At 42.6% G+C, this 27502-nt stretch overlaps 1 protein-coding gene across 5 annotated transcripts in view; it reads left to right on the top strand.

Annotated features, from left to right (window-relative positions):
* The window catches only part of sipa1 (signal-induced proliferation-associated 1), a 39053-nt gene extending 18146 nt beyond the window's left edge, over positions 1-20907 (top strand). Inside the window, exons 1-16 of one of the 5 annotated variants that reach the window (XM_074611731.1) lie at positions 844-973; positions 1656-3284; positions 4283-4407; positions 4508-4696; positions 6258-6432; positions 6754-6857; positions 8087-8244; positions 8676-9282; positions 9369-9643; positions 10288-10722; positions 11792-11918; positions 12061-12184; positions 13273-13371; positions 15027-15099; positions 16949-17027; positions 18733-20907. In XM_074611731.1, the coding sequence (XP_074467832.1) occupies positions 2180-3284; positions 4283-4407; positions 4508-4696; positions 6258-6432; positions 6754-6857; positions 8087-8244; positions 8676-9282; positions 9369-9643; positions 10288-10722; positions 11792-11918; positions 12061-12184; positions 13273-13371; positions 15027-15099; positions 16949-17027; positions 18733-18876 (3819 nt within the window). In that variant the 5' untranslated portion in view covers positions 844-973; positions 1656-2179 and the 3' untranslated portion in view covers positions 18877-20907. Of the gene's footprint in view, positions 1-843; positions 974-1655; positions 3285-4282; positions 4408-4507; positions 4697-6257; positions 6433-6753; positions 6858-8086; positions 8245-8675; positions 9283-9368; positions 9644-10287; positions 10723-11791; positions 11919-12060; positions 12185-13272; positions 13372-15026; positions 15100-16948; positions 17028-18633 lie in introns of those variants that run through there. The other 4 variants (XM_074611734.1, XM_074611733.1, XM_074611735.1 and 1 more) reach the window with 4 other exon arrangements.
* Positions 20908-27502: the final 6595 nt, after the last annotated feature.

Genomic DNA, 27502 nt, shown 5'->3' with positions numbered 1-27502 from the left:
TCACACAGCTCAGGCAGTTGTTATTTTAAAGAGAACATCAAATATAATCAATAGTTTAGTTTAGTTTAAAAAAAATGTAGTGCACCAAAACATAAACTCGGATGGCTGTTGTTCTCTACCATGTGTCCACTATTAGGCCCTTACAAATTTAACAACATAAACAGTCTAAATGGGTCCCTTTGTATTTCCTGTTGCAATGTTTGTTAATACAGTAGCTGACAGGAAGTAAACTTGGACCACAGCCGTTGCCCTAGCAACAGAATGGCAATGAAAAGGTCTATAATGAGACAGAGAACAATGCCGAAAGTGATCAAATGCTGCGTCAGACAGTATTAAACAATGATGTGTTACAAAGCCTTGTTTTGATGATCCACTCCGTATTCACAAAAACCTTTAAGAGAAACTGGCTAAAACTGCATTCAGCAACACTTCCTGTTAACAGAGAGCCCCTCCAGTGTCCTCAAATGTCTTCTAGATGATATAAGTGCATGTAAGCACCTCGACACCACACATTAGCATATCTTGAAACACTATTGAAACTACTGATAACAGTATATTAGTTATAAGTTATTCAACTTTCCTAATTTGTTTAAAGCTTTTTAAAGGCTTTTCAGCAGCAAAATGGAAACGTCTGTGTGAGTGTGAGAGCAGGCAGGGAAGGGAAACAAAGATTTCTCGTAACTTCCTCACTTTGCTCTATAGCATTTTTGTTTTGCGTGCGTGTGTGCGTATGTGTGAAGCTTTTTCTGGTAGCAGCTCTGCACCGCTGCACCTGCTCTTTAGGCTGCAAGCGCCGAGAGACGAGATGCGTGTGAAAAAAGCTAGACAGGAAGAAGGCTCGTACCTTATTGAGAGCAGCAAAAGGTTTCAGCTCGAGTTGATTGACGTCAGTTTGGTCAAAGACGGGGGCAATCTGCCACGGATGATGACAGAAACGGGCTGATCTGTACCTGAAAAACGAAACACTTATTCGGTAAGTCGCAGGCAAAGCTTAAAACGTTGAATCTTTAAAACTTTAAAAAAGGGAAGCACACTGCTTCATACTCTTTAGCACAAAACTGTTGCCTTTAAATTACTCTTAACCTCTTCTTTGACTTAGAATAAAAACAGCTGTTTGAAAATACTATATCGGTAGTTATTAACAATTGTTGTTTATATATTCTTTTAAATTCTGGTGCCGGAGTGAACTAACAACACTGTGTCTGTTTGTGTGTGAACGTATGTGAGAGTGGGAGACAGTTTACACTTATTTTTTCGTGTGTTGGCAGAGTGTCAGTGAGCCAGGAAGACCCCCTCCCCTCTGTTAATACTGTCTATTGTGAGCGTGTGCTGGCTGGATGTGCTGAGCATTAGGTCCGCTATGGAACTATTTAGGGAAACTTTGGAACGGAAAGTGTGTAAAGGAAAGAATAATAATGAAAGAAAACAGAGGTACAAGGCATTACTCAACAATAAAACACACGTCAGACCTGCCTGCTGCTTCATTGTTGGAATTCAATACTTGTTTATCAAAGCCTTTCTTGTCCACAAAGTGTTTCTGTGTACTCCGTGACAAGCTGCCACGGGTTGAATATAAAGCTGTCGATTAAGAGAGCAGCAGTGTGGTTGAATGATGAGGTTAAAAAAGACATTTCCTTCTCTTTCTTTTTCTACAGGTGGCCAGTGGACCAGACCAAAAGGGAAGCAGCCGGCACTGAAGAGTGCAGACGAATGGATGTCATGTTAGGAGGGTTGATAGAGACAGAGTCTCTCCTACACAGATGAATCGGGCTCCAGTGATGATCCTCTCATCCTTACTCCGCCGGAATGAGCACCCCGCAACTGGAGCACCACCGAAACACACATCTGCACACCTGGACGGACCCCTGCGACGAGACACAGCTGCGTATTCTCCTCAGTCTTCTTCATTTACACTTAAGAACTTGTGATAACAGAGTGCGGCACCACACAGAGACGTCTACGAGAGCCCAAGGGTTGAGGAAGTTCAACCATCTTAAGTGGTGTGAATGAGGACTAAATTTGTTGCTTTCGCTCAGAGGGGTTTTTCGTCTTCGAGCGCGGTGCTCCTGTTCCACGCCAGCACCGTAGAGACCAGGACAGACGTTGTACTGGGAGAGCAGGAAGCTGTGGACCACAGTGGAGAAAAGATTGTTGGACCGGAGTCGGCTTCTCGGGCACCATGCAGTCAGATGACCTCTTCATCCGCAAGTTTCGCCGTCAGAACATGCGGCCGCCTATCGCCACCGTCAACTTTGACCCCAAACGGGAAGCGGGTGTAGTGGAGTGGCCGCCGAGGAGGGAGGCCGATGGAGCCGAGGAAGACAGCCTCACTCCGAGCCGCGTGGGGCTGACGCTGAGGTCGGTGGGCCGGGGCCACATCATGCAGAGGAGTAACAGCGATGTAACCTTAGGAGACTTGGACTCCTCCGGGAAGGCGGGGGGGAAAGCGGCCCGGGCGGCTGGCGAGAAGGTGGGTGCGGGGGCTCAGGGAGACGGGGGCGTGCTGCTACACAGGGAATACGGCAGCCTGTCCTCACTGGAGAGACAGACTCAAGCCCTGGAGCCGATGCCAGACGACCAGGGGCCCCTGAGTCCAAACGCCCTCCGCTTCAGAGACCCTTTCCTGCTTTTAGGCCTGCAGGGCAACCCTCCGGAGCCTGACGGGTTCTTTCGGGGTCTGTCTGTTCCCGTAGGGGACTCCCCAAAACCTGCCAAGCCGCCAAAGCCTGAAGGTCTAAGTAAGAAGGCCAAACCCCCTCATATTCCTCAACCAGGTCCGTATGACAACCTCGGGGGCGGCGCCTGGGTGAGGAACTTTGCCCACTACGACGTTCAGAGCATCCTGTTTGACCTCACCGAAGCGGCCACGAACAGAGACAGCATCGGACGGAAAAAGAACATCACCTCAGGAGCGTCGGCCGCCTCCCAGCTGCGCCCCCTCTCCCAAGCCACCCCGTCCTCACCCGCACAGGGCGGTGGAGGCAACGGGGTCCTCGCAGATGACCCCGAGCAGTCGCTGCTGGACGAAGGCGACGGCAACGACAACGAGCTCCTGCTCAGCTGCCCCCACTTCCGCAATGAGACGGGGGGAGACGAGCAGGTGGGTCTGAGTCGATCCCAGTGGAGGCGGGGACTCTGGTCGAGCCTGCGAACCCCCAATGATGCGGTGTCGGTCCTGGAGGAACCCAGAGAGAGTCACGTCCAGCAGCAGGGCAAGAGCAACTACTTTATAGAGCACGCAGACCTGGGAGCCCATTACTATCGCAAATATTTCTACATGAAAGGTACGTGTAGTGCAAGTCGATTTTAACTGACTCTGTTTATGCTAAGTCAGTGGAGGGAATAATAAGACCGGGATTAAAAATCAAATCACTGTCCAGCTTAACAACAAAAAGTAGTACACTACTGTGGTGCTATTTAATCACGGATGATGGTCAGAAAATCCGATACCAATCCAATCTTCTTCCTTCTCTTAAACAACTTTAATAAATGTAATAACTTTAGTTATTTTGCAGGTTCAGATCATTAATACAAAATATAATCAACCATTAAATGATGATGTATTATTATAGATTAAACTACCCAGCCGTATATAACAACATTAAAATGAGCTCCACCGTTAAGAGCTGCAACATTAAAGTGATGAACACATTAATGCATCAATAAGTAGAATACAATATATAATATATATCATTCTGCATAATGAGTACTTTTACTTTTGGTACTTTAAATATATTTTGATGCTCATACTGTTGTACTTTTACTTATAATTTTTTGAATGCTGAACTTTTACTTGTAACAGAGTATTTTATACTATAGTACTACTTTTACTTCAGTAGAGATCGGAGTACTTCTTCCAACACTGTATGTTAACATTCGTTTATTGAAATATTAAGTTCAGGACGGACTTTGGGGACAGTTGATAGGATTAAGTCCTGGGAGCGAAGACAGTAACTTCCCGTACTTTTTTGAAGGATGTAGATCCGTAGCTAAGATGAAAGCATATCAGGAATAGCCTTATAAATAAGAATACGCCAGTGGTTCAGTCTATGGGTGGACCATCCTACCCGAGCATACAAAGAGCAATCTCAGCGCTCCATGGTTGACCGTATCCAGCATGCGTTCAGTTCAGGGGACGGTTCAAAGAAAATATGAATAACTCTGGGAAGGGTCTTGTTTTTTTTATAAAATAAAATATAAGATACAGCCCCCGTCTCCTCCCTAGTAATTTTCTGACAGTCACAACACAGTTATATTTACGTGACGTGCGTTGTCTTCACAGAACACCAGAACTTCTTCGGCATGGACGATCGCCTCGGTCCGGTGGCCATCAGTTTCCGTCGAGACGAGAAAGACGGATCCAGCGGAGCTCAGTACAATTACAGAATCATCTTTCGCACCACAGAGGTAAACCGGCACTTTTCTCCCCTCTCAAAGCTGCCCTCAAGTTCAGTTGTGTGTAAAATCGATTTGACTGGATGTGCTGACTGTGAATCGTGTCCTTCAGATGAAGACACTGCGAGGTTCCATCCTGGAGGAGTCCGTGCCTTCCGCCGCCCGTCACACGACCCCCAGGGGCTTGTCTCCCAAGAGGCTGCTGGAGTTCATCATGCCTGAGCTGAACCTGCACTGCCTTCGCTTGGCATCAAACTCCCCCAAGGTCCGGGACACCCTGCTGAAACTGGACGAACAGGGGGTGAGTGAGGCCGCGTCTGCTGACACCACAGAGTGCTGCATGTGTCAGACAGGATATCGGATAGTCACAAATAGCAGCAAAAAGTTCTTTTTTTGAAAGGTCTTATGTAAAAGTCTATCAGTGATCAATCAGGTGTGTTTAGATGTGAAAGTGCAGTTATTTTATCTCTGCCACCACATTGACTGCTCACTCACCATGGAGTACTGCAGCTAATTTTGTCTGGTGCTATTTTTTTATGTAAAACAGGTGCACTATAAAAAAAGGGTTCAATAAGCTGTCGCTTCAGCTTCACTTTCTCAGTCTGTATTATACGTCTGCGTTGTTTTTTGAATGTTTTTTTTGTTTTTCTTTTCTTACATCACAAATTGTTTGTGTAATCATTTACAGACTGAAAATCAAATTAATTTCAATCTATTTTTCAATCTTATTTTTTTGTCCTCAGGGTGCTTATGTTGACAAACACGCAAAAAGAATGAAGAACTGCGATGAAACTGATGAAATTAGGAAAAGCTCATTTCCAAGTTCAAGAAACTGCGGCCAAAACTGTCACATCATACATTATTTTTCTGTTGATCACATAATCATTTAAGCACTATTGCACGGGTAGAAACTAGGGCTGTCAATCGATTCAAATATTAAATCGTGATCATGATTCATCGCAAATTAATTGCACATTTTTTATCTGTTCAAAATGTACCTTAAAGGGAGATTTGTCAAGTATTTAATCCTCTTATCAACATGGGAGTGGGCAAATATACTGCTTTATGCAAATATATGTATATATTCATTATTGGAAATCAATTAACAACACAAAACAATGACAGATATTGTCCAGAAACCCTCACAGGTACTGCATTTAGCATAAAACATATACTCAAATCATAACATGTCAAACTGCAGCCCAACAGGCAACAACAGCTGTCAGTGTGTCAGTGTGCTGACTTGACTATGACTTGCCCCAAACTGCATGTGATTATCATAAAGTGGGCATGTCTGTAAAGGGGAGACTCGTGGGTACCCAGAGAACCCATTTACATTCACATATCTTGAGGTCAGAGGTCAAGGGACCCCTTTTGAAATGGCCATGACAGTTTTTCCTCGACAAAATTTAGTGTAAATTTGGAGCGTTATTTAGCCTCCTTTGTGACAAGCTAGTATGACGTGGTTGGTGCCGATGGATTCATCAGGTTTTCTAGTTTCACATGATTCCAGTATCCGAAAGATCAATTGCGTTAATGCGTTAAAGAAATTAGTGGCGTTAAAACGATGAAAGAGAACCACTAGCTCCTCCTCTGAGGTTAACTACTTCAAAAAAGGAATGAATATCTTCAATAAAATAAACTCTCAGTCTGAAGCATTGAGCCGAAACTCTGAAGGGGATTAATAGGTTTAATAGAGTTATGTGTGCTGTGAAGGAGTATAACATTTTCTAGTATAAATTCATTCAGACAAGCCTTTTAGCTGTGAAGTATGATGTCAAATGATCCGGATGCCCTATAAGATGAAAGGTCCTGGCCAGGATAATTATAAACTTTGCTCTCCTCTCTGTCTTCTGATGCAGCTGAATTTCCAGCGAAAGGTTGGGGTGATGTACTGCCGGGCCGGGCAGAGCTCGGAGGAAGACATGTACAACAACGAGAGCTCGGGCCCGGCGTTTGAGGAGTTCCTGGATCTGCTCGGGGAACGCGTGCGGCTGAAGGGCTGGGAGAAATACCGAGCTCAGCTGGACATCAAGAGTGAGCTGAAACCCCCACCCCGCCCCCATCTATTGGCTGTATCTCACCTTGTCGCAGCACCGTTATCCGAAGGGCATCAGTGCACCACTGAAAGCCTGAGATAACTCCTATCTAGCCACATGTAATCTGAGTAATGCCTGCAAAATAGCATAGTCACTGCTGATTATCTGAGAGCTGTTTTCCCCTCAGTGAGCGGCAGACAACAGCAAATAGGACAGATTTCACCCCGACTGTGACAGTTTAGTCTTTCGTTCAGAGACGTTGACTGATTTTGCTAAATCCCTCTCTGTCTGTCTCTTTGTGTGATGTGTGTTTGTGTAGCGGACTCAACCGGGACACACTCCCTCTACACGCGCTACCAGGACTATGAGATTATGTTTCATGTGTCCACGATGCTGCCCTACACGGCCAACAACACACAACAGGTACAAATATAACCCATGTTTATTTAAACAGAGATATAACATATGATTTCCCTTCTCCTGCCTTTTGTGTTTTTCCATCTCGTGGAATTCACAGAATGACATTTTTCCTCAAACGTTTCACCTCTGTTCGTAAAAAAAAGAAATTGCATCAGCCTCGGTGCAGCCTTCATTACCCATCTCTGTTCAGACTGTCATGCTTTGGTAAAGGCTTTAGAGAAAGTCTCTGTACTCCGCAACAAGCATGACATAAAAATCCTGCCCCCCAGTGTTCACTCCCACCACGGACGGTATTCACTGTCGCCTCTCAGGCAGGCTTCCTGTTCAGCTGACTGTCACTTCTTTATGTGCCGTCTGCGGTTTAAGCCTGTTTGCCGTCACTTACAAAGAGACTAGACACGACGTGCTAATATAGATTAAAGGTTTAATTATAACAAAACATGGTAGTCACGAAGCCCTGAGATTCCTCTTTAAAGAGCTTGGGATGTATTTATATCTTGATCATTTGAAAAAAAAAAAAATCTAGTTTCAGTTTTATTTATTTTTTATTTTGTAAGCAGTGGTATTTCATCATAAAAAAAACATAAGCAATGAACTTGAAGTTACAAAATTCTGTAATTTCCCAAGTACAGTATTAGTACATAGTGTTGAGTTGTGCTAATAACACTAGCAACATCATGGTCATGGACATGCAAGCTTATTTAAAAAATTATATTTACTGCTGCTTATTTTATTTATTTTATTTTATTTATTTTATTTATTTTATTTATTTTATTTATTTTATTTATTTACTTAGCTTTACGACTACTCTTTTCACAAGTTAGCCACTATTTCAATTAACAGCTTTGATTTTTTTATCATTTTGTTTATTGTACATTAGTTATTGCCTTGGAGAAAATACATATAATCACCAAATGTTCACACTTATACTACATACAGTAGATAATGTAGCTACAGAATCACTAATAAAGTTACATAAAACCACACAAAACGTTAAAATAGAACCATTTAAATGGGTTGATAAGTAAAACATTATTATTATTATTATTATTATTGCAGTTTATTTGAACTCCCCTACGTCAAGATATAAAAAATATATATATATTTTGCTTATTAGGAGTAATCTCTTTGGCTGCCTGCGATATAAAACTTGTCAAACTGTTCCACTGAGATATGGCTTGTTGTTAGTTTACTAAAATAAATCTCTCTGTGTCTCTGTTTTGCCTCGCCAGTTGCTGAGGAAGCGACACATCGGTAACGACATCGTGACGATCGTGTTCCAGGAGCCCGGCGCTCTGCCCTTCACTCCAAAGTCCATCCGCTCCCATTTCCAACATGTCTTCATCATCATTCAGGTTCATGAGCCCTGCACGGAAAACACCTACTACAGGTCTGACTTGATCCTATCTCGAACACTCTTAAATAAATAAGTCACCCCCCTAACCCTCCTTTTACAGGCTGAAATCTCTTGAGACGATAAATCCACTGGGTCCTATGTGTCAGAGGAAGTAGTGAACTATAATAAGTTCTGCATTTTAAGGAAAATACACAAAAATAGATCATAGACAATTTTACTCACCATATCATTCATGATATGCATGTAAATCAACGTAAAGATTACTGGTTACTATGTGCACGTGTCTCATACATCAGGAGGAAACACCGCTCTGTGCTCCACTGCAGCAGATTCAGTGTGAATGTTTGTGATGCTGGAGAGCGCTACACAACAGTCAAGCACTGAAAAACAAGACATAGATCGAATGCTTCTGCTGCATCCTCTCTCTTAGTCTGTCATTGCTGTTTTTCCTCTCTCCCTCTCAGGGTAGCTGTGACACGCTCTAAAGACATGCCTCTATTTGGTCCGCTGTTCCCCAAGGGCGCCCGATTCCCTCGCTCGCTTGCCTTCAGAGACTTCCTCCTGGCGAAGGCAGTGAATGCTGAAAACGCAGCGGAGAAGTCGGAGAAGTTCCGCTCCATGGCCACCCGCACGCGGCAGGAATACCTGAAGGACCTGGCTGAAAACTATGTGACCACCACGCCCATTGACTCGTCCACCAAGTTCCCCCTGCTCTCTCTGGGAGGCAAGCGCAAAGACAAGCTGAAGGGCGCCAAGGGGGCCGAGCTGCACAGTGCCGGGGCGCTGGTGTGGGCCGTGATGGTCAACTGCGGAGATGATGGGGAGGCGGGAGAGCTCAGGCTCCCCTGTCTGCTCGGGGTGTCGGCTGAGTCGGTGGTGCTCATTGAGAGGTGCACACGCAGGGTTGTGTTTAACTGCTCCTGTCGAGATGTCATCGGCTGGAAGGCGGTGACGGAGACTAAGGAGGGGGGTCCCTGCTTGGATATCTTCTATGAGCGCGGGGAGTCGGTGTCAATCAGTGTGATGGAGACCCAGGCGGAGGATATACGAGAGGTGGTGCAGAGGCTAGAGGTAGGTGATTGTGTCGGTACTTTTACATTTTGCAGTGGGCGGTTCACGTCTTTCTGATTCATTCATCTTCTTCTGCTCGTCTGCAGCTGGTGACGCGGGGCTGCGAGGCTCTAGAGGTAACCCCCCTGCGCGACGGAGTCGGGCAGCCCGGCTTCCTGATGAACGAGGAGGGCTTCGTGACGGAGCTGCAGCGGTTCTGCTACGCCGAGAGCGGAGGCCTGCAGCTGTGGGCTCGCGTGGTGCGGCTGTGCGGACACTCGCTGGTTCACCTGAGCCCCGACGAGAGGACCAGGCTGCTGCGCACCGCGCACAAGATCCACATCACTGTCATCCCGCCGGACGAAAACGGCAAGCCTCGCAGGTGGGTGAGGCTGGAGATGGAGGAGAGGGAGTCACTTTTGGGTGAACAGACACAGGGAGAGACTGGAGAAGGGCCTCATGGGTACAAAGCATACTCTAGAAAGTGTCCCAGTGAGAAGGTGAGAGAGAGGAGGGGGTTAGTGGGAAACCAGAGAGGTGCCACTCTGGGGTCACAGCTCACTCTGCTGCTGATGATGGCCTGTAGTCAGTGTCACACCAGCTGTCTGACAAGCAATCAATCTCTCTAATGATCTTTAATCCCACTGTTAACACTGAAGTCATAGAGAGGGCAGAAACAGCTGTGGACAGACAATATTAAAGTGGACACCTCTGCAGCTCTTTACTTTAGAGCAACATTTTAAAGGTGGCAGCAGAAGCATCCTCAGAGAATCCCACTGCTTTATTTATATTTCAGTCCGGATATGCTTGTTCTGTGACAACAAAGCACAAATTGCCACAAAGATGTCATCATTCTTGATAGGAAGTGAGGCTCTGCAATCCCAAATGGACAAAAGCGCTTTTTTCCATTTGTTTTTGGCTTCTAGATAAATGTATGACTCAACAGTGCTACGAGCAGCTGGACGGAAAGAGAGAGGCGTGATGGCTTCCTTCTTACGAAGCACATTGTTGTTTTATGTTCTGCAGAAGTTTCTCTGAGCTGTACCAGAAAGCCATCAACGACGCGGAGTGTAAACCTGGCGAGGATCAGTCTGGAGAGGCCTGGGTGCTGGACGAGAGGGAAGAAGAGGAAGAGGAGGAGGAGGAGGAGGAGGTGGTGGTGGTGGAGGAGGTGGAGGTGGTGGAGGAGGAGGAGGAGGACAAGCTGAAGGCGAGTGGGGTCAACGAAGCAGACGTGACGGAGGTACAGGTGGAGGCCGAAGAGGGCGGAGGGCAGTCGTGTGATATAGGTCAAAGTGAGAGAAGTCTTGGCCCGCTCCTCACGCCGCCCAGCTTACCGTTGATACGAGCCACTTCTCTTCAGGACCATCCGGCCAATCAGAGCCAGGAGGGCAGCGGCTCGCAGCTCACACGCAGCTGCTCTTTGGAGAGGCAGCCGTCCTACAGGGATACGTGTGATGGGTGAGTGTTACCATCTCACCGTTCGTTCAAGCTGTTGTGGCCTGACATGGAGGCATCATAAGATAATATGAATATATGCGACATCTCTCCAGCTACATCTGCAAACTGGGAGACCATCAGGTAAAAGGGCTCTTAAATCATCCAACACGGATGGCTGAAAATATCCTCAAACTGAAGCTGACTCATCACAATTTAATCCCTGAATCTGTGCGTCACTTTTCCTGCTGAGGACAAGGCACGGAGTAAGGACACCAAGCACTCCGCTTCACTGAACTGTGTTAACTTAATGCCAACGTTTTCAAATGATGTTTCACATTAGAAAGTTCACTTAGATGTTCCCTTTTCTATTTGAATGTTTTTTTTAATAACTCTACTCTAGTGCAACTATTTAGATGGTTGTGCTGTATATCTTCAACTCTTCCGCAGTCTTTTCCAGACCATTAAAGTTGATAGCAAGTCAAGTAAATGACAACAAGAAAGCACATTTGTTTCCATTAAACACTTATATTATGGCCTGCACTGTGCACTATTTCCTCATCCTCTTGAGTAAGGTCCTTCTCTGACAGTCACACGAATGTTTGCCAAGCATTAAGCTCCAAGAGAGAAAAAACACCTATATGTCAAAGCAGCAGGACGTGTGTGTATCTGCCTTACAAATAATTAAAAGCACAGCGGTGGGTTTCACCTCGAGAACTCCAAAAAGCCACCATAGCTCGAAGAGGCAATTGTGCATAAAGGAAATATTCATGAGGATAATATTTAACTCTGCCGCTCACCAAAAGGATTCCGACTGCTTTTTTTATTGTCACGCAAAGCCGAACCGAACGTTTTGACCGAAGCCGCATCAGATATGATATATTTGATAGATGATTTTGTGACCGCAGGACAGCAAACATCAATCCGGCCTTAAATCTGAGCCATCCTGGAGATTACTTGTCTAAGTGCCCCAGTTTCTGTTTTGACCTCTAGATTGGATAAAAAAGAAAAAAATGTCAACAGCAGATTTGCTTTGTGGTTTTTTTCCCCCCACCACCACCACTACATCTCTCCCTCTCTGCACGGTGGACAGGCACGTGTACGACAACGTGGTGCTGAAGGGTGAACGCCACATCTACGAGAACATCGGCGAGCTGAGAGACGCCACACCTGATCTGATCCTGGCTGTCAAACCCAAGGTTCCCCTGGAGGACGAACAGGTGACGGACTGAGACGAGAGGACATCTGAGTGGTTTCTCTCCCAGCGCTCCATCCCCCTCTCTGACAGTGTCGTTTCCCCTCTGTCTCCATCTCCATCTCTATCTCTATCTCTATCTCTTTCTTTATCTCTTCTGTCTTCAGTTCACGGCCGCTGAGTTTGGTGATGACAGCGCTTCGGTGAGTGACTCGTCTTCCCGGTTGTCATGTTTAGACCGAGCTGAAAGAAATTCACGAGCCCTAAGTCTTCATAACTCCATCACCAAGAGTAAGTATTTCCCTATTCCTGCTGATTTAAAAAAAAAATAAATTAAAATATATATTTATAATCCCTTTAACAAAAGGATTGGCAGCATGTTAAATAAAATAATTAAATGTGTGTAAATGAATTAGGAGAACATAAAGAGATGTTATGACCCTGATCATGCACTCAAAACAAAGCTCCTTTCTCAGACACAACAGCTGACACGACTGCTCAAATGATGCCAAAAATGGAACAATTACACATGTTTGCAAATCGTCTCCGGCCTGATTTGATCCTGAAAGTCCCTTTTTTCCAGATTTTTTTTCTGCCTTAAACCCCTCTCTTCATTATCCTCCCCACTGCATCCCCCTTTGTCCCTCCTCTTTCATCCACGCTGCGCCCTCTCCCACTAATCTAATATCACCCCTGCTCTGCTGCCACCCCCCGCCAGGGCCGGGATAAAAGGGGGGACAGATGGGTAGTGGGAGGGGTGGAGTTTTAGGCAGCCCCAAATCAAGGAGCCCCTCTTTACACCATCTGCTCTGCCTCCGCTGAGACCATGAGACTCATCATTTAACTGCTATAAGAGCACGCTTGCTCATCCTCTTCATCTGATTCTTCTGATTTCTGCGGGGGCGGCCCCCCTGGAGCCTCTGATTGTTTTACATCACGTTCTTTCACAGGAAGTCTGTTGAAATGCATCACAACCTTTTGAAGTAAAAGATCAAACTCAAGTCCTTAATAGATCTTAAAAAAGGACCAATTGTGGCATCTTTAAAAAAAGATTTTGTATTAGTTTTTATTAAATTTGAATGCAATAATAATCTGTTATTCAAATTATATTTAGATCATTATCTTTTACTTGTATCTGTTGTATTTCAGTATGCTGCTTAAATGTCAAAAAGATTTTACAAATTCAGAAACCTAATTCAGTGAAACATCCTACATACATCATAACATTTCCTCCTTGTCCCTCTATGTTCTGCCTCTGAATCTGACCAGCATTAACACAGCAGCATCCCCCAGTGGTGGCTCTTTATTACTGCTCAAAAGTCTGCAGTCACCACTCTTCTGCTGTATTGTCCTGTTAAATCTCGACCTCTTTCTCTCAGTTCTCTCAGAGACGACAGATTCGACTGAGGAGGAGTGGCAGTCCATCGCTGACCTGGCCACAGCCTGCCGCGGCATCCTGGAGGCTTTGTCACGAGAGGGTGAGCAACTATTTATATACAGTACATGCACACCTCACTTACTGCATTTATAGATGTAAAAAAAACTGTTAGTGGTTGCAAAATCACAAATACCAAGAGAAAGAGTTTCCCTGTGTTTATCTCATCCTTCCACAATCTTAAGATTCAAGTTAGATCGACTCTGAATGTTTGTATAACTGTAATGTTTGATGGACTGGCATATAATTCATTGCATTTACAATATATGACCAAAAGTATCTTGACACCCCTGGCTGTTTTATTTTCGAAAGCTTAAAGCTTAAAGGTATACTCTGCAGGCTTTTCCCAAAAGAACTATGTCTAGACTCATACAAAAGTGTAATCCCTCTCAATCATCACTTATGACCCCGTAGAAGTGTGTGGAAGTCTGTATCTGCAGAGACCCGGCCTTCCCGCTGGCTAGATCTTCTTCTTATTTTGTTGTGTTCTGAATGTTTCTGGGCATCAGCATTTGGGCACAAGGTGTGTGCAAGAGGAAGCTTTGAAAATGGCGGACACAGCGCCGGAAAAACGTTTTTGGTTGAATTTCACTTTTGTGTCTTAGCAACCGCGATCAGGGGGCGTGGGCTTCTGGTGTCGTTGAGCCGAGGGGAGGAAGGGCCATATATTAATGTTGTGTTTACAAACATCCATCCATGCATTTTCTTCCGCTTACCCGGGTCGTGGCGGCAGCAGGCTAAGCAGGGAATTCCAGACGTCCCTCTCCCCAGCAACGTTTTCCAGCTCTTCCTGGGGGACCCCGAGGCGTTCCCAGTACAGACAAGATATTTAATCTCTCCAGCGTGTCCTGGGTCTACCTGGGGGCCTCTTACCAGTTGGACGTGCCCAGAAAACCTGATCAGATGCCCGAACCACCTCAGCTTACCCTTTCGACATGAAGGCGCAGCAGCTCTACTCTGAGCTCGCTCCGGATGTCTGAGCTCCTCACCCTCTCTATGGAGGAAGCTCATTTCGGCCGCTTGTATCCGTGATCTCATTCTTTTGGTCACTACCCAAAGCTCATGACCATAGGTGAGGGTTGGAAACTAGATGGACCGGTAAATCAAAAGCTTTGCCAGTCCGGTACAGCGCCCGCATAACTGTAGACGCTGCATCGAACCGCCTGTCTATCTCCCGCTCAATTTTTTCCTCACTCGTGAACAAGACCTCGAGGTTCCTTAAACTCCCTCGCTTGGGGCAAAGACTTACTCCCCACCCGGAGGGCGCAATCCACCGGTTTCCGGCAGAGAACCATGGCCTCAGGCTCTGAGGTACTGACTCTCATCCTGACCGCTTCCCACTCGGCTGCAAACCGCCCCAGTGCGCGCTGAATCTCACGGTCCGGTGATGAAGCCAACAGAACCACATCATCTGCAAAGAGCAGAGATGTAATTCTGAGGTCCCCGAACCGGACACTCTCCTCACCCACGGCTGTTTACAAACAAAATCTTGCCAGCATATCCATCCAGCATATTGGTTTTGGAGCGAGATGTTCAGCAATCACATATGCGTGTAATGTCTAAGTGTCCTCATACTTTTGGCCATATACAAAAAAAAACATGAGTGCAATGGATCTGCATCTTTGTCTCCCTCATCTTTTCCTTTCATTATGGTATATATGGCTATTTTAGATTGTGATATAATGTTGTCTACCACAGACCGTAAAGCCGCAGACCCCTCCCAAGCAGGAGCAGACCAGACAGACGGAAAGCTGAGAGACTCAAAGGAGAGGTGGGTTGCTATACAGTACACACAGGGTGAAGCAGACAGCTCAATATCGCTGTAGTTAGTCTCTTTTTTGTCTGAACCATTGCATTCAACCCTTTTCTCAGCTCTACTTCTTTATTCCCTCTCAATTATTTAGACTTTATCGGCCACATCCAACTGTTTTGAGTCAATGCGATGGTTTCTCTCCCCCATAAAGAGAGCCCTCTCGCTGACTCAGTGATGCACTTATGCGCATGCAAGCACAGATGTACACACACACACACACACACACACACACACACACACACACACACAGCTCGTCTGACTCACTGTCGTTGTCATCTTTCTGTAAAACTCCCGCTCCGATCCATTTTATTTCTTTTTCTTTTCGCCTTATTTTTTCTCCTCCACGCTGTGTCTGAGCATACAAAGTCCGCAGAATTGTTGGCCAAAAAAGAAAAATGAGTCAATAAAAAAACACCAATGTGAAGCTTTTCTTCAGAAGAAGTCTCGAGTATTTGCAGGCAGAGTTTATGTCCACCCACATACTGTAAAGGTCAGAATTGATGACTAGCTCACCTTTAAATTTGGCTCCACTAGCATGTAAAATGCTTAAAGAAACAGTAGTACAGTATACTCCATATTATCACCGCTCATTAGTATCGGTCTGTGAACCTGAACTAATTATCACAACATGGAGAAAATAAATATTTGGTATGATAACACTTCATTTTACAGGTCCGCAAATTTCATGGTAATTAGGTGATAATTAGCAAGTAACCTATTTGAAATTTCTTTGGAATTACTCCTAATATTTACCTCAAAATTTATAGAAAATTACTTTGTTTGGCTGTCTTGACTCTGGACTTTTATTATTATTTTATATATATTATAAACATTATTTAATAATTATATCCCGCTATATCCCAATAGCTGGTGATTTATTTAATATATTTCCAGGAAAAGAATACAAAGTTAATGAAGAGCAGCCGCTTCTCAAGCCTAAAGGCCCTATTTTAACCATTATATGCTATTTTAGCATATAATCATTAAATAATGTTTCTGATAAAGTAATTTTTGATAAATTGAGGTAAATATTGGGGTAATTTGGCAGTAATTCCAAAGAAATTTCCAATAGGTTACTTGCTTATTATCACCTAATTACCGTGAAATTTGCAGACCTATAAAATTAAGTGTTACCAAATTTTTCAGTACTAAAAGAGCTAGATTCAGATTGTATTAGATGACTACGATAAAAGGCAAACTGCCAACCCTTTTCAGGCAAGTTATGTCTTCAAATACGCTTTGCACTTTTGGATAACTTGCAGAAATAAGCTTTAAATCGACCAAAACGATCAAATATACGGCCATATCAAACTTAAAAACTGCACTAATTGGCCCTAAACCATCTGACAGCAATGCCATGTTCTTTCCTTTAAAAGCATTATCATGCCGTTCACGTCGTTCTGTAGAACTTCGGTCAGATGAAATGCATCATGGGATGACTGTACTCCCTGAAAATGGCTCTGCCTGTCAGCCTCAGCAATTACTGTAAATTGATCTCTGAGTATTACAGGTTTAAAAGGCGGCAGGGACGATGTCTGGAGCTCTGAGGCTGCCACGGTGACAGACGGCTCCACGAACCAATCAAGCAAATTGAAAAGTTCACTCACTGTATGAGATGAAGGTGTTATAACTAGGAGGAGAGAACTTTTTTTATAACAAAGGAAATCAAGAGAAACTTTTCTATAAAATACACCGGTGAAGACGTTCATCTGGTTGATTTGTTGCTTTGGAAAATGAAACCACTTATGCAAACTATAAGATTCTGTAATTGCTTTTGACGAAGTGTCACTGCCTCTCTTTGTTGCAGTGACTCTCCAGGCCACCTAGAAGAGAAGGTGTCACAGCTGGAGTCCATGCTGAAGAGACTGCAGGATGACCTGCAAAAGGTGCTTTGACTTTCATGAATGTTTGTCTCTGTAACAATATTTCCAGTTTGCTCCACGGGAGCGTCAGCAGGTAGGAGGAAGTATTTGAATTGCTGAGCTTCTGTCGCTGGAGCGAGACGATTTGTGATGTCTGACGCTGGCTTTTGTTTGCTTGTACAAATCCTCCCGTTCCCGTTCAGCCGTTTCAAGTCACGGCTGGCTCACTGTGGATGCATTAATTAAAAAAACACTCAAGAAGCATTTATTTATTCACAATGTTGTTGTAAGTTTTTACAGTAACATTTCAGATTTTTTTTTTTTTTTTTATGTCAATATTTTAAAGTACATTTCTACCACTGTATGCACGTAGATGTTAAAGAACACTGTATGTGATGAACGGAAACAGACGATTGATAAAAAACAGTTCTCAACACAAAGTCCACTTGTGTTTCCGGAGCTTTCAGCCATGGCCTTCCTCAGCGGATGGACTTTTTAGTCAATAGTGTCTCTGTGTGTACACATATTATATAAACATGTTATTTCTCCCAATTATATGGAGCGTTTTCTATTTATTTTTAACGATACTATTTTTGTTATTGATTCATCTAATGAATATTTTTCCAATCAACCAACCATCTATTCTACGAACTCTGAAGAATAATGACAAAACACCCATTTAGTGCTCAAACAATAACTGATTAGTTGCTCAACAGATAATTAAAGAGGACCTATTATGCTTATTTTCAGGTGCGTACTTGTATTTTAGGTTTCTACTAGAACGTGTTTAAATGATTTAATGTTGAAAAAATGCTTTATTTTTCTCATACCGGCTGTGCTGCAGCACCTCATTTCACCCTCTGTCTGAAACGCTCTGTTTGAGCTGCCAAACTAGCCGCTAGGCAGGTATTATGTCAATGTGTTGCTTGGTGACATCACCACGTTACGGAAGAAAAGGCGGGACTTCAATCGAGGTGTTTTGGGCAGTTCAGGAGCAGTGTTTCTGTGAGGGAGAGTAACTCCCTTTGGCTTTGGGCTTTGTAACTTTGCAGACCTTTCACATGCACAAAAAAACTATATAACACACTAAAGGAAAGAGAAAAAGCATAATAGGTTCTCTTTAAATTGATTAATATAACTGATCAATCGTCTTCTAAAATGTGAAGATTTGCTGCTTTTCTCTGTTTCATATAAAACGGTAAATTCAATATCTTTGGGTTTTGGACTGTTGGTGGGACAGAACAAGCAATTTAAAGCTGTCACCTTGGGCTCGGGGCAGTTGTGATGGGCATATTTCACTATTTCTTTACATTTTATAGTTCAAACAATTCATTGAAAAATGATTTTCAGATCATTCAATATTGAAAATAACCATTAATTGCAGCCGTATACCCATTATATGTGATTAATGAAGTCTGACCAGCATCCTATAACCCCAAAGCACCGACACTACGGTCATTTACAGTCTGAACTCTGATTTTCTGTCAAAGAAATGATCAGTTCAGTGACCAACTGGTTCAGGACGGTTTTAGATTGTGAGTTTCTTTTCCCCCTTCTGCAGCGTGATGTGCTTCTCTACACTGTTTGTGTTGTTTTTATTTCAAGCTCTGTGTTTATGTGTGCCCACTAGTTTCCTTAAAGCCACCGCTGTACCTGTCGCTCCCCTCCCGTTCCTGCCACAGCGATCTGAGCGACGGCTTTTGTTTTGTTGTGTGCCGATGTCTTTCAGGAGAAGGAGGACAAGGCGGTGCTGCAGGCCGAGGTGCAGAGCCTCCGGCAGAACAACCAACGGCTGCAGGAGGAGTCGCAGAGCACGGTGGCTCGCCTCATCAAAGTCACCGAGCTGCTGTGCAACGTCAACAAGCCCTGTTAGCTTCGCCGCCGCCACCTCGCGCACAAACACACACACACAAATCAGCATAGAGATGCAAATCGTACAACGTGCTCGTACGCTCTGTATACTTATTTTGTCCGTACATATTTTACAAAGGCAGACACACACGCATCCTCTTCAATCTGTGTGTGTCACCACAGACTCAATCCTGAATCCTGGACCTGCCTGTTGGTGAGGCAGTATGCAAATCAACCTATGAAAAAGAAAGACATTCCCAACATCCCATGACCTTCACAGACTGACCAGTGTGCAGCTCTCAGGCTGCCAGAGTGCTTGTCTTTGTGTGTATGATACAGTATGTGCGTGGATGTCTGCGTGCGTGTATGTGTGTGCATCTCTTACTGTACCTTGCTTCAAATACTTGACAAGCTGGGCTGAATAGCACTTGCATAGAAAAAAAGTGGCAATTAAGACTGAGAGACACTGTATAGCATGTTTGGTGGTGTCTTATCTGAAATGACCAAAAGTGTATATATATATCACCAATAGTATATGTGAACAGTAGTATTGCTCTCCTCTCTGCCAGACGTAGAGTGCGTCTCTGCCCCGGCGCTGGTAGCGTGGAAGGCCTTGAAACAACAAGAAAAAAAAATCCATGACAATGACGAGCCTGTAGGCTGCCTTCTACTTCAAAAGATGTAATGATGCTAACTGACTGGCCTCAGAGCGAGGCCTGTTACGTAAGGACATCATTCTCTGCCCTCTTCACTTCTCAGTAGTACTGTATTTAAGAAACTGGAGGTTTTTTTTTAGTGAGAGATGATTTTAAAAAACCCCATACATAAAAAGGAAGTAAAAAAAAAGAACAGAGCATGCTTGTTCCTCCTGGAAGTATGAAATCAGTATTAAAGGGATACTGCAAAGGGTTATACCTCTCCTGAAGACGCAGACAATGGCAGGAAAAGAACTGCTTCAGCTTCCTTCCATGATTGCCTGTAGCCGTTTTCTTCTAACCTCACTATTGTAGCAGCCGTACTGTAGAAGATCTCCTGCTGGCCTCGACCACAAAATGCCAAAAGGCAGCTTTTTTTTTTCTTTCAGCTGGCTAAATAGCTTTAGGTGTCAGAATAAAACACCTTGAACTAATAGTGAAATACAGAATATTGTATTTAAATATGTTTTGTGTTTTTGGCGGATGTCTACAGTGACTATTTTGGGGTAAATGTTTATAGTATGGCTTATGAGTGGTGTAGCGGTAAGGACAATAGGTGAAGTCTTGCCATTCCACCCTGATGTGTGTTACTGTGTGTTTCTGTGTGCACTTTTTTTGTTGTAAAATCAGCACTGGACAGGGCACATACTGTACCTTATTTAGCCCCTTGCTCAACGTTAAGAAGGTGGATAAGATCTCATCCCCCCTCCTATGACACCACCTTTACCTCACCTTTTTGTGTCCACTGCTGATGGCGCCAATAACAAACAGAGGAGTCGGACTGCTTCTTCTCCTCAGTGCCAACGAAAAAAAGCCCAGGCAGCTTCTCCTTGAATCCCACTGAAATCAAACAGAACTGATAAACTCTTGACTTAAAAAGGGATGCCAAACGTTCGCCAGTCACTCAGACTCTCTTGTTTTATTGTACAAACTTCCTCTTGTAACTTTATTTTAGAGTCACTGTGAATACCTGGTACCAGCATATTAAGATACAGTATATACAGATTAAATTATGAATCTAAACTCTATCAGTATGTGAAGATACTGTATGTACAGCCGAACCGTTCCATGTTACTTAGTGCATTGGGGTTGTGTACGCCCTCCTTTTTGCAGGATGATTATGCAGAGTGTTGATCGTGGCCGTGCAGGCGTTCCTGTTTTCATCTCCCGTACATGCTGAAAGCCTCATTACTGAACAGGGAGACGGAGACGGTGGTGTGAGAAGACCTGTTTTACTGTGTCTTGTATAGTTATTTAGATTGTAGGAGGTTGGTCAAGCATGAGAATGTGCCAAGCAACTTCCAAGCTCCCCTCTGTATGTGTGTATGTATAAAAATGTAACTTATTAATCATGCAAATGTGGATTTTCTTGTAGCTGTTTAAACTGGATGGAAGTCTCGAGGGAATAATGTGAAATGCAGAAAGGAAAGGTGGGCTTGGTTATACATTTTTAGTTTCTTTTGTAGAAAACCAACAACCACTATATGACAAACTACTATCTTGACTATGGTTTTTATTATCATTCTGAGCTACTACAGCTCTTACATATTTAATAAGGTCTTAAAACACCATTAGGTACGCCTTAATGAGTGAAACTCTTCTTTCAGAATGGATGGTCAAACTGGTGTTATATGTGAAGGCTTATTTCTCTGACTTTGTGCCTACCAGAAAATGTAATGTATGCTAACCCAGCTTAGTGACCTCATTTCTTTGTCTTTGGTTGCACTTACTGAGGTTTGTTTTTTGGCAGATGAAGGATTTTCTAAGAGACCGTCCCAACATCTGGTCTTTCATCCGCTATGCGAGGAAAAGTCACTGAGTAACACATGATCCGAAAGAGCAGATGATGATTAATAATAATAATAATAATAATAGATGTGTGTTGTTGGTCTGAAGAATCACTGAAGCTCGATGAGTACACCACCGATTGTTCAAAGAAGCAAAGCAGACAAATATATGGTTTTTAAAAAGCGAATTAAAAGGAAAAAGGTGCTGAAAATGACTGATGATGCATTGAAATCAAGTTGAAATGAATGTGTTGAATGGCGTATGCTTCCTCTAAGGGATGATTATTTTGGTATTTAAATATTTAAAAAATAAATTGTCTCAGAAAATCCAACCGAGTATTTGAAAAAAATAAATCTGATTGTGGCTGAATGACCTTAAAGGGACATAAAGGGGAGAAAGGGGGGGAAGCACTATTTTGGGCATCACTGCTGCATCTACTTGACCTAATCTGGAAAAGAGTTGATACAGATGTTTTGTCAGCACAGTGACGAATCGCCCAAAGGCAGATAATGTTGAGATATTTGTGTAATAGCCTTTAAGATATGATGGAATGACAGCAGAGAACGATCACTTTTCAAAAACTAGCTATCTCTCTGCACCTCTATTTACTTTTCAATCAACAAAAAACAATTCAAAGACAAATTAAGTTATTCGTATTATTTCTATTATATATTATCTATTGAATTTCATAATTGAAATCATGAGCAGAGTCTAGCAATTAGACCCTATTGTGATTGTATAGTGTTGTCTGGTGACTATACAGAGAGTTAGATCTTCATTTGTCCAGGAGCAGAACTAGTGAGGATCTCTCGTCCTGGACTGGACTGATGAGGTGAAACAGAGCTGAAACAACAGCTGACAGCAGCGCAGGAAGAAACTGTTTTAATTCCTCAGACCGAGGTCATGGCCAAATCAGATTGGCTAAAAAGGAAAGAATATAAAAGCCCGTTGACAAAGTGGGATGGAAGCACAAGAAGTATGTGTAAACGGAAACTGACTCACAGGATCTTAAAACATGAGGCTTCTGCTGTAATTGAACTAGCAAAAGGACAAACATATTCAGTCTATTATATATATATATATAGCATCAACTAGCTGACATAACGTGAATTTGAATGTTAACGGCATTCATTCCATATATATCAGTGGTTTTCTACGCCTACACGAGTACTGCTGGATTTCAGGTTATTTGCAGTGATGTTCCAGGTGTAAATCAATCCCACGGCTGAAATGAAACCTCTGAGAAAAGGGATTAAAAACCACTCATCTCTTCACAAATCAAACTGCTTCATGTTCTAAATCAGATTTCTGTGGTCGTCGTTGCATGATACATGAAAAACATTTGAATCATTTCATCAAAAATGTGTTTGTAGCTTAACTCCGCTCATTAGCCGATAATATCTGTCTGAATGATCTGGCTTTGCTGATTTGACTAAGAGATGACTCTAATTGTTGAGTATCTTTGTGATTTGATCTCGACCCTCTGACCTTAATGTAATCGTATTGTCATCAAGGCTAAAACGCTGTCAGGAAGAACTACTGATGCTGAGGATTAGTAGGTGTCAGGTACTCTATAGGTGGACTGAAGTTGAATGGGTTCAGCAGTACAGACCTGGAGGCTCTGCGGCCACCACACTTGATCCAAGAAACAGATAGTTTAACTTCCTGTTTGTCACTTAGATCAGCTGAGCCAGCACGGTGCGGTTCCGAGCTGCGTCCCTGACCCTTCAAATCCTCCACCAGAATAGCTGTGAAGTCACGCCGCAGCTTTGTTTTGTCGAGATATTCTCTGTCATATAACATCCTGCAGGGAACTGAAACATGCTGACGGAGTAGAGGAACTTCTTCACTTTAATCTGGTTCATGTTTTTGAAATGATTAATCGCACAAACTAACACCGTTCTATAACTCTTTACCTTAATACAAAATGCATTAACTTTATTTTAAAGGTCTTATTGATGACATTTTTATGAAGACGAATATTTCCACTGAGTCTTTAGAAAGGTGCCAAATAAAAGTATGGCTTTTCCTGAAAAAAAAAAAGATTATGATTGTAAATTAATCATCATATCAACATTGATATCTGACGTTTGGTTCCCAATTTTAACAAGACTTGTGAGGCAATAGTATGACGAAGTTATTATCTCTGTGTCGTCAGTTAGTTCGAGAAAAAAAAACATAAATGGCTGAGATTGACGGTAAGTGCTTGGCAATGACTTGTTGTGAAGTGAATGCAATGGAACGGGGGAGGGAGAATGAGACATTTAGTGGCTGAATGTTATCAACTATACCTTTAAATACAACATATGTGATTGAGATTCAGTACCAAGACATGCAAATAAAACCAGCCTGTATCAGATAAACACATGGAGAGATTTTAAACCCTGATTAGATGCACATCCCCGTTTCCCTGAATTGATGCAGCATGAGGTACTTTCCAAAACTTGTTCCATGATCATAATACAGCACGACAACATCATACAAACATTTGCCAGGGCTCTGTCCTCTGGAAGGCTTTCCTAAACACCAGCCGCAGAAAAAGCGCTTCATCTTCCCTGCCCTGACAGCAGGAGGAGAACTGACGACAACAATGCGCCGGCCTATGTCTTTATTTGGGGTTGGAGCGCAGGACGGAGTCTTCACTAGGGGCTATGTGTCACACACAGCTCAAGGGCTTAACGCCAGTTTGACTCATCCGTGTTCTGTAAATACAGAGGCCATGTGCTGGTGTGTGTGTGTGTGTTTAGACTCCTGGTTCTCAGGGTGTATATCGTATTTTAAATGGCCAGGCCACTGTTGCCCCATACAACAAGTAGACGAGGCCTAATAGTGAGTCTGCCTGCAGCATCACTGCTGTGTTCCTGCCATAAATGAGACTTAACATTGCGGATATGAGTCGGATTTCACAGCTTAGATCAATACAGATGCAAACAACTGATAAAAATGTTATCCGAGAGGTCCTCTAATGTTAAGAAATACACCCAGTGGTTTATTTATCCAGACTAACATGCATCAAATGAACAATTAAAAAAAAGTGCTGTCCTTGAAATTGTTGTACTCCAATGCAACAAACTACATGTTTACATGTTTCTGCAAAAGAACATGTTTTGCAAAGCATGCAGCCTGTTAATAAGTGATGAACCTCACATAACAAGCCACGTACGCCAATGATCGACCAATCACAGAGTCCTGCCCTCCTGTCATAAACTCAGTTAAACATTAAAGAATGAAAAACACCAGGACACTGCAGGATTGCTGATGTTGTGTGAGGCTACTTTCACTTTTTTTTAATGTCATTTTACTGAAGTGAAAGTCTTTTCTAAGGCCTTAATTTGTAATAGGAGACATTAACCAGACTACTTCTACTGTGCACTACATGCACTTTTACGCCAAAGGGTTTGTGTACTTTCTTGTAGTTTCTGGGAATCTGGCAGGGTGGATTATTAGCAGACAGTGCTGGAGCAGAGTTTCTTAATCTTCTCCCTGTTTCTGGAAGCTCTCTGTGTGACAGTAGCTTGTCTTTGTTTCCCAAAACACATAGCGGGGTAGTCCCCTCACTTTTAGCATTTCTAGTTCTAATAATTCAAGAACTGGAGATGAGACGGGGGAAACAATAAGATAAATCACTTGTAGAGTATTAATGGCAAAACATATACCTTTTAACATACAAAATGATACAACAAAAACAACGTTAGTAATTGATTGTACCTGTTGGCACTCCATCAGACTGTATTATGTGTGTTTTATGGCTATTACTTTATCATCCTCTTTCCCATCCTCACCACCTTATATCAGGGTGCTGTAGAGCAGTGATTCTCAAACCGGGGTCCGTGGCACTCTGTCAGGGGGTCCAAAAAATAATTTGCTATAAAATGTTGCTGTATCATTAAAAAGTACATATTTACAGAGTGGGACCATTTTCACCAATAAAACAAGTATATTGTGTCCATTACTCCCACCCACGTTAGCTTGGGGCCAATAGAAACTCTGATATGATTGTGACACCAAGCAATAAGTTCATTATTTTTAAGTTTAAAAATAAACTTTCATTTAATGAAAGTCAGCGTTAGACTGGTAAATTGATAATAATACAAATAATAATAATAATAATAAAATTAATTAATTAATTTAAAATATATATAATATTTTGTTATATTATGTATTTCAATTTCTAATGCTGATGTTGTTTTCTCTTGTAAAAGAGGAGAAAAAAATATATAAATAAAAGAAGAAAAACAAGCAAACACACAAACAAAAACTGCCACCAGGACTATTTTTAATGTGATTTATTTTGTATTTTTTTTAAACTTGCCTTGCTAGTTCAGATAAGATAAGATAAGATAAGATAAGATGAGATAAGATAAGATGAGATAAGATAAGATAAGATATTCCTTTATTAGTCCCACAGTGGGGGAATTTGCAGTGTACAGCAGCGAAGGGGGTAGTGCAAAAACAAGAAACATCAGCTAACACAGTAAAAAAAGAGCTAAACAAAATATGAACAATTAACTATAAGGAAATATAAAAATAGGAGCAGTATGCACAGTGCACAGTGAAAATGAAATTAAATTCCACCTGAAAATATTGCACAGTATGAATTACACCTGAGTAGTAATCCTGTCCAGTTGTTAATTGGCCACTGTCTGCAATACACCTGCTGTTCCACTGACCGACAGATGGGGGCGCTAACACGCAGAGAAGACGTAGCGATGCGCCCACAAAGACAGCGAAGAAGAAGTTTCAAACTAACTGCTCAAATGTTTTCACGAGGATGAAACTCACTCCACGTGGTTCTGGTAGGAAACACTTGTAACTGTAGCCTAACTTTAGTTTGTTTACAAGAAAATGTGAATCTTCTGTGGTACGAATCGGACAAAATACCGTAAACAAACAGGAGGGACTGTCATGTGGCTCATAAATCCACAGGAAGCGATCTGCAAATGCGTAAATATCATTCCACGTGTAGAAATAGATGCACAAATGCGCATATATCACTTTACATGTAAACTTTAAAATACGTATTTACAGAGTAAGTTATGCGTATTTGCAAATCGCCCTTTATTTTTGTGGATGTGACTTTACACAACACAAATACAAAAATACATGTTTGATAGTGAAATATTTGGAAATCATGGTACACATTTGTGGAATATCTTCTGTGGATTACAACTAATAAAGTCCAATAAAAACGTCCATACAGATGCAGTTAAGAACACCGGAGGACTTTTTTCAGATTACCTGTTTCATGTACTACTGTTACGATATAGCAACCGTTTTATAAAAATATATATTTTTTTAAATCATATTTGCTCCAATCTTGCCTACTTCAGCTACAGTTTACAGTAGGGATGTCACGAGAAACGATACTTCGGTACCAAGTCGATTCCAAAAGTGACTGTACTCTTTTTCTTCAGTACTGTAGGTACCGTACGATTCCTGTAATGGTCATTGGTAGTGATGTGACAGTGAGGAAAATTTTCCCATGGGTTAATAAACTTGTGACATCACCGGTGTCACCGATTACACCGGATATTTTACTAGAAAGATTACGGTCAACATGTGCAGAGTGCTGACTCTGATCTGTACCGTCGGGTGGCGGTGTGTCTGGCCTCTCCGGTATTTATTTGGCAATATTTCACCTTTAATCCCAATGCTATTATAGCATTGGGATTAAAGGTGAAATATTGCCAAATAGGTGCGTTTGCTTTTCGCTTCGACAACAAATCCTCTGCCTCCTGCTCCTACTACTCTGAGCTGACAGACCAGATGCATTCAAGGTCAGTATGTAGCGTCCCTCGTCTGACTATTAATTGATAACATGCCGCTGATACGCCAAAATTAACAAAATAGGTCAATTATTTTTATTTATTACTTAAAGGTTACATGCCTCTGTTTTTTGTAATATTAAAATGTTTTTAATAAAAGAGTGAATTACATTGGATTTATTGTTGTTTTTTTACCGTGGTATCAAATTGGTATCGAGAATCGTGGAAATTCACTGGTATTGGTATGGACTACTAGATATCTGGTATCGTGACATCCCTAGTTGACAGTATACTGTGTGTGTTTTAATGCTTGGGATTTAGCATTTTAGGGGTAAAATAGCCAAATAAAATAGGCAAATATTTCCATATTCTCTGAGAAAAAGAGTGGTGAGTTTGTCGC

This window comes from Sebastes fasciatus, chromosome 16 (genome assembly GCF_043250625.1).
Source record: "Sebastes fasciatus isolate fSebFas1 chromosome 16, fSebFas1.pri, whole genome shotgun sequence".
Lineage (NCBI taxonomy): Eukaryota > Metazoa > Chordata > Actinopteri > Perciformes > Sebastidae > Sebastes > Sebastes fasciatus.
Note: the sequence above shows the minus strand (reverse complement) of the source record. Positions and strands in the feature narration are given on the sequence as shown.